Here is a 7,500-nt window from a genome sequence, read left to right on the forward strand (position 1 = left end):
TTCATTTTATGTCTAAATAGAACAATTTAAAACAGTCAAATACTTCTAACAAAAAATAAGAAAATAATCAAAACACCTGTTTAATAAAGTAAACAAAATAAGACTTAAATATAAGCGTTAAAAACCAACGAAGCAGGAGCAACGTGATTATGACAATAAAGATATTAGGAACTAAATGAGAGAGAGAGAGAGAGAGAGAGAGAGAGAGAGAGAGAGAGAGAGAGAGAGAGAGAGAGAGAGAGAGAGACAGAGAGAGAGAGACAGACAGACAGACAGAGAGAGAGAGGAGAGGAGAGAGAGAGAGAGAGAGAGGTGGACTTCTCTCTGACTCCACCAGGTTCGTCATTCAGCTTCAGCTCTCGGCTCTCAAACACCTTCTCGTTGGTCTCATGGAGGAACTCTAACAGAGAAAGAAACATGAGGTTCTGTGGAGGAGGAGCGGCGCTGCTGCTGCTGCTGCTCGGCCGCTGCTGCTGCACCAATCCCGGCAGGAGAGGTAGGACTGAGTCCGGGGTGAGAGAGCGTGTTACTGCGGGAGGGAGGGAGCGAGAGTCCGGGGTGAGAGAGCGTGTTACTGCGGGAGGGAGAGAGCGAGAGTCCGGGGTGAGAGCCGGGGAGAGAGAGCGTGTTTCCGCGGGTATGGGAGAGCGAGAGTCCGGGGTGAGAGAGGGTGTTACTGCGGGAGGGAGGGAGCGAGAGTCCGGGGTGAGAGACCCGGAGAGGGAGCGTGTTTCCGCGCTAAACCAATGTGTTGTAATAACCTTTAGGAGCTGATGTACTTCTTAAAGTTTTGTTTTGACACGCTGTCACTCCAGGAAGTATAAAATATAAAATGTTTCGATGATATTTTAAACATATTTCAAAGTTCACAACGTGGACGTACTTCCTAAATATTAAAGAATATTAAAATGGTAAAAGAAGTGAAATAAAAATAATGGTTTGATTTTCCGTAAAAACGAAGAATACAAGTTATATGAAGGATGAATATTATACACATTTAATACAATGATCGTAATAATGAACACAGTCAATGCATTAATGTTGATATAAACTCAATAAAAACATAAAGTACTGCATTTTAAATAAATCAATAACTTGCACATATTTCCACTGTGGATCGATCTTCTGATTATTGTGAAAATACACTTTTAATATTATAGATTATTGTTTTATGAAGAGACAAACTGTCACATTTGAGATTAAAAACTGAATATAAATATATAAAAATATAAAAAGCACTGAAATGATGAATCGTTTCTCAAGATATTTTCTGATTAAATAGTTTAATTTTAGTTTATTTATTTTTGCACAATTTAAACAATAAAATAAGAACAAACAAACATAAGAGAGATAAATAATATCACAGAGCAGGAAGAGGAAAAAAGCCAACTGAGCTTATTTGAAGCCTCGAACTTCATAATATTCAAATATTACAGAGAACATCAAATGAATTTGCATAAGATATGACGACGTACAATATTATTGACAAGATGTTTCTACAAGATATGAACTATGAGAACAAATCAATACATTACAGACAACCGTCGAGATATCTCTCCTGCTCTCCAGAGGATGAACCCTTCACATTGTTAACCCTTTAAATGAATGAACTCTTTAGTGAGCAGCCGGTTTTTCATTTTCATCCTCTCATCCTCTCATCCTTTTCACCCAGAGTTTATCACACACACACACACACACACACACACACACACACACACACACACACACACACACACCGTAAATAAAACTATTGATTAATCAAGTCAATATTTAAAAAGCCTAAAAGGACAAATTGCTCAATTTGTCCGACCACCAGCCTGGAACCCAAAGAGGTTCATCAGAGGTCTGAACTGTGCAAAGCATCATGGGACTTCTGAGTGATGAGGTTTGAGCACATCCGACCAATCAGGTTGCTCGGCTCAAATAAGACTTTTGTTCCTTAAAAGAATAAATAACTGATGAACGCTGCAGGAAACGCTGAGCTCAGCTGTTCAGACTCATATCATGTGTGTGTGTGTGTGTGTGTGTGTGTGTGTGTGTATGTATGTGTGTGTGTGTGTGTGTGTGTGTGTGTGTGTGTGTGTGTGTGTCAGTAATAAGTGAAAACAGCTGACTGCACTCGCTCTTTGTCTTGACACAACTTGATTATGGAGGATTTGTTTTGAATGGACTGTTGTTGTGTTACACAGACGCTTTGGTCCGTTCCCTCACCAGCCAATCAGAGGCCAGGATTCTCTGGCTGTCGATAGGTCACCGAGGACGTTGTTGAAGTCGTTGAAGAGATCCTCGAGGAGGTTCAAGTGGTCCTTGAGTTGGTACCGGAGGTCTGTGAGGAGTTCTAGACATATTCAAGGAGGTTCTAATGGTACTTAAGGGGGTTGTAGAGTTCCTTGAGGAGGTTCCAGGCATCAGGCAGGAGGACCGAGGTCTTTAAGAAGGTTATAGAGGTCCATGAAGAGGTTCCTAAGTAGCTTGAATTGGTCGAAGTGGTCCTTGAGTTGGTACCAGAGGTCTGCGAGGAGTTTCTAGACATATTCAAGGAGGTTCTAATGATCCATGAGCAGGTTTAAATGGTCCTTGAGGAGGTTCTAATGGTCCTTGAGGAGGTTCTAATGGTCCTTGATGAGGTTTAAATGGTCCTTGAGGAGGTTCTAATGGTCCTTGAGGAGGTTCTAATGGTCCTTGATGAGGTTCTAATGGTCCTTGAGGAGGTTCTAATGGTCCTTGAGGAGGTTCTAATGGTCCTTGAGGATGTTTAAATGGTCCTTGAGCAGATAGTGGAATCCCTTGAAGAGTCTCCAGTGGTCCTATGAGACTTGGTAGGGGTCCTGGAGCTTTGAGGGGTTCTTGAGGAGTCGACACGAGTTCTTGATGAATTAAGTGGTACCACGGCCTGAAGCATTATTGCTGTTGCTATGGTTACCTGTAGTTTAATACACACTGAGCTCAGAGGTTAAACTGTTGACCTGAACTCTGATTAAAGTTTTTACCCACAATGCACCGCATCAAGCCCAGGTCCTTGTGTCTGGTTGGTCTGCAGAACGGCGTCTTCTGATTGGTTGACAGACTTCAGTGAATATAATCTGCACATTCAGCATCTTCTCTGCAGTGATTAGTCATCGATACACACACGAGAACGGAGTGTGTGTGTGTGTGTGTGTGTGTGTGTGTGTGTGTGTGTGTGTTCTTGACGTTAAAACTGTTTAAACTTGAGAGCTTCAGCTGCAGTAAATGATGAAACACTGATTGTTGTGACTGAGAGACGTTTGAACTGAACGCTTTGACCTTCAGCCTGCCAACAGAAACTTCCAACGAATTCTGTGTGTGTGTGTGTGTGTGTGTGTGTGTGTGTGTGTGTGTGTGTGTGTCTGTGTGTCAGCCTTGTTCCCATTGAGTTTGACTTTTGGGAAAGACCTTGGCAGTGTGTGTGTGTGTGTGTGTGTGTGTGTGTGTGTGTGTGTGTGTGTGTATGTTTCTTTGAGGCAGCTAAATGAAACTCTACATAATAAAGAAGGTTGGCGCCTCGTGGTAACCACGGTGACACGCTTGAGTTGAACCGTATCGACCGAAAACTACGACCTCATCAGACTAGAATCAGGACGAACTGCTCACCAGGCGGAGGGACGGAGACCGTTCGTCTCTTTATCTAAATGTGTGATTTGTCAGAGATCATCTGTTTACAGATCCAATTAGTTCCAATTAGAGCAACTAATGAAGTAGAGCAACTAATGAAGTAGAGCAGCTAATGAAGTAGAGCAGCTAATGAAGTAGAGCAGCTAATGAAGTAGAGCAGCTAATGAAGTAGAGCAGCTAACGAAGTAGAGCAGCTAATAAAGTAGAGCAGCTAATGAAGTAGAGCAGCTAATGAAGTAGAGCAGCTAATGAAGTAGAGCAACTAACGAAGTAGAGCAGCTAATGAAGTAGAGCAGCTAATGAAGTAGAGCAGCTAATGAAGTAGAGCAGCTAACGAAGTAGAGCAGCTAATAAAGTAGAGCAGCTAATGAAGTAGAGCAGCTAATGAAGTAGAGCAGCTAATAAAGTAGAGCAGCTAATGAAGTAGAGCAACTAATGAAGTAGAGCAGCTAATGAAGTAGAGCAGCTAATAAAGTAGAGCAGCTAATGAAGTAGAGCAACTAATGAAGTAGAGCAGCTAACGAAGTAGAGCAGCCAGCAGCAGCAGCGTGGTCAGAGTCTGACGACACAGAGCTCTGCTGCACAGACTCTGAAGCCCCTCGGGGCAGATTTGTGATTTTTATAATATTGGGCTGCAGGAATAAAATTGACTCGACTTTGCTTGACCTGCAGCAGCAGCAGCAGTGCAGCAGCAGTGCATTCTGGGGGATTTCAGAGCTGGAATGTGGAGAATGTCAATAATGGAGCTCAGAAGCTGTTAGCAGGATTATACAGGCTGCTGGCTGCTGTACTGTAACGTGTGAACAGTCTGAGGCAGGAGAGGTAAAGCGTACTCACCGGTATTCAGCGCTCTCAGAGCTGGAGGTCAGAGTTCACACAGAGCTGGGTCTGTGTGCTCTAAGGCCACTTCCTCTAACTCATCCATTCCTTCTTGTTGAATTATACAGAAGCTGATCTGTGCTTTCTAAAGCTTCTCTGGTGTCCTGTGGGGTTCCACAGGGCTCCGTCCTCGGGCCCCTGTCATTTCCATTTATGAAATATGACTTCTATTGATACTCTGCTGTAGTTTCCTGTTATGGAATGCCACGGTGAGGAACTATTCTCACCGGTGAATAGACACGTGAGAGGAGATGACGGTCCGCGATACGTGTGAAACCTCCTGCTGATCTGCGCTCACACTTAGTATTTTAATGCTTTTGACTAACGTGGGCTTTGGTTCCATTTCTCATAAACTGGCAGTGGGCCAGTGACGTAAGCACCGGTAACAACTGGTCTCACCTGTTCATGAGCAAAAGTCACTTTCTGTTTGGAAGCAGAAGCATCACGATGTGTCACAGGACAACACCAGCTTTTCAAAATAAAGCTTCTGCTCATTTAACCTTTCTATGTGGCGCTCTGTGTTGTTTGCTGGGTGGAGTTTTGTTATTTGTCTTGTTTGATTTCAGAATGATTGAATGTGAGCGTTTCTCTGTGAAGTAGCTGGATAGCTAGCATGACAACCACATGTTTAACCACGCCCACTGAGCTGTGATTGGCCGTCTGTTCTCAAAGTGGAGCGGCCCCGTCAGTGAACACTGAACACGACCTGAGATCTTTCAATAGTTCAGAGGTTATTGATGTTTAGATTCAAACCTCCTCCACCAATCAGACGGCTCTCTGAGCGTCGTCTCAGTGAGGTGTTTTGAGGTCACGGTCGGCCAATCACAGCGCGAGAAGAAGCCGAGCGTGCGCGTACGTCAGTAGACGAGGGTTCCGTCTGTAACAGAGAGGACGGGACGCGTCCTCAGTCCGTGTGTAACAGAGAGGACGGGACGCGTCCTCAGTCCGTCTGTAACAGAGAGGACGGGACGCGTCCTCAGTCCGTCTGCAGAGGACGAGATCCATTCAGAGACACGACAGAAGGAATTTACCTTCAACGGCAAACAGAGAGAGAAGCAAGCAGACAGACGTGCAGAGTCTCGCTCCGACCTGCACACACTGCTGCCGGCAGGACACACACACCTACACACACACACACCTACACACACACACACACACACACACACACACACACACACACACACACACACACACACAGGTGTAGATTGTGTGATTAGTTCGATTGGGAATATGTTTTTTCAGGACTTTCCATTCAGCTTTTCTTTTCTCAGACAAACCACATTTAAGATCTAGAGCAGCTTTTATACGTGCAGGTCAACACTACAAACTGAGTAAAACATACTAAACATACATGTTGCTGGGTTGTGATCTCATGCCGTCATTAGACACGTTCTACATCCTCTAACACAAAAAGGCTTTTATTGTGAAAAGAGTTTGTCAGCGGAGCTCAAACCTGAGAAGAGTTTGTTCAACAGGACAAGAGTTCCTCAGCTGGTTGACACATTCCTGAAGTGTGTGTGAGTGTGTGTGTGTGAGTGTGTGTGTGTGTGTGTGTGTGTGTGTGTGTGTGTGTGTGTACACAGAGACAAGGCCACTGTGTTCCTGGTCTGCAGGACAACATCATGTCTGAGTCCACGAGTCCAGAACACGTTTCTCTCAGCAGGTTCACGACCACGAATGTCTGAAATGACGTGAACGCGCTCCTGATATGTTCCACGTCCTCCATTCACTGTGATGACATAAATGTGTCTTCACCTCTTGAGACAGAGACTAACAGAGTTTAAAAGTATTGAATCAGTTTACATTTAATTCAGCAGCAGATACAGAAACACATTGAGTAATAAAGACAGTAAACGACTGTAGTTTAGTCGTGTTGTGTAGTTCTTCTTATATTGTTCAGCCGACAATCAGAAAAGTTAAAGTTAAACCAGTTTAAACTAGTTTAACTCAGTTTAACCACAGTTTAAACTAGTTTAAATCAGTTAAACCACAGTTTAAACTAGTTTAAATCAGTTAAACCACAGTTTAAACTAGTTTAAATCAGTTTAAACTAGTTTAAACTAGTTTAAATCAGTTAAACCACAGTTTAAACTAGTTTAAATCAGTTAAACCACAGTTTAAACTAGTTTAAATCAGTTTAAATCAGTTAAACCACAGTTTAAACTAGTTTAAATCAGTTTAAACTAGTTTAAACTAGTTTAAATCAGTTAAACCACAGCTTAAACTCGTTTAAATCAGTTAAACCACAGGTTAAACTAGTTTAAATCAGTTAAACCACAGTTTAAACTAGTTTAAATCAGTTTAAACTAGTTTAAACTAGTTTAAATCAGTTAAACCACAGTTTAAACTAGTTTAAATCAGTTAAACCACAGTTTAAACTAGTTTAAATCAGTTTAAATCAGTTAAACCACAGTTTAAACTAGTTTAAATCAGTTTAAACTAGTTTAAATCAGTTAAACCACAGCTTAAACTAGTTTAAATCAGTTAAACCACAGCTTACTGTCTCTTCAGGCTCAGAAGCATCAATAAAAACACTTAACCACAGTTTAAATGTGACCTTGATGGAGCGGCGCTCTCATTGATTTTGTGGATGTTTGACCTTCATCTGCAGGTCAAACGTATTGATTTTCATCAGAGCGTTTATGGATCTTTTTATGGACGTCGGTCTCTTGTTTTTATTTTGTTTCAAAGCTTCTTTCTATGAAATGAACACATGATGAAGAGCTCTAGAGTTATTAACGTAGATTAACGTAGATTAACGACGTCGTGATATTTGCGTCCGTTGATGACAGTAAACGGTCGACGGTGTGAACTTGTGGATGATTGGAGTTCATGTAGACGGAGACGTGTCACTACATGCAGCTCATGAGATTTATGTACTTTTACTCCACATTGTTGTATTTGTACTTTTACTAAAGTAAAACATTCTAATACTTCTAATACTACGAGGGTTCAGCAGACGTTCTGGATGATCTCAGACCAGTTTGG

The 7,500-nt window shown here is 42.2% G+C and overlaps 1 protein-coding gene across 2 annotated transcripts in view; it reads left to right on the forward strand.

Moving 5' to 3' along the window:
* Positions 1 to 361: 361 nt before the first annotated feature.
* Positions 362 to 7,500, forward strand: part of LOC306712540 (melanoma receptor tyrosine-protein kinase-like) — a gene marked incomplete at its 3' end in the record, with an annotated part of 26,455 nt that continues 19,316 nt past the window's right edge. Inside the window, exon 1 of one of the 2 annotated variants that reach the window (XM_079181853.1) lies at positions 362 to 496. In XM_079181853.1, the coding sequence (XP_079037979.1) occupies positions 418 to 496 (79 nt within the window). In that variant the 5' untranslated portion in view covers positions 362 to 417. Of the gene's footprint in view, positions 497 to 2,251; positions 2,325 to 7,500 lie in introns of those variants that run through there. The other variant, XM_079181854.1, reaches the window with a different exon arrangement.

Source organism: Pholis gunnellus (assembly GCF_910591455.1).
Source record: "Pholis gunnellus genome assembly, chromosome: 20".
Classification (NCBI taxonomy): domain Eukaryota; kingdom Metazoa; phylum Chordata; class Actinopteri; order Perciformes; family Pholidae; genus Pholis; species Pholis gunnellus.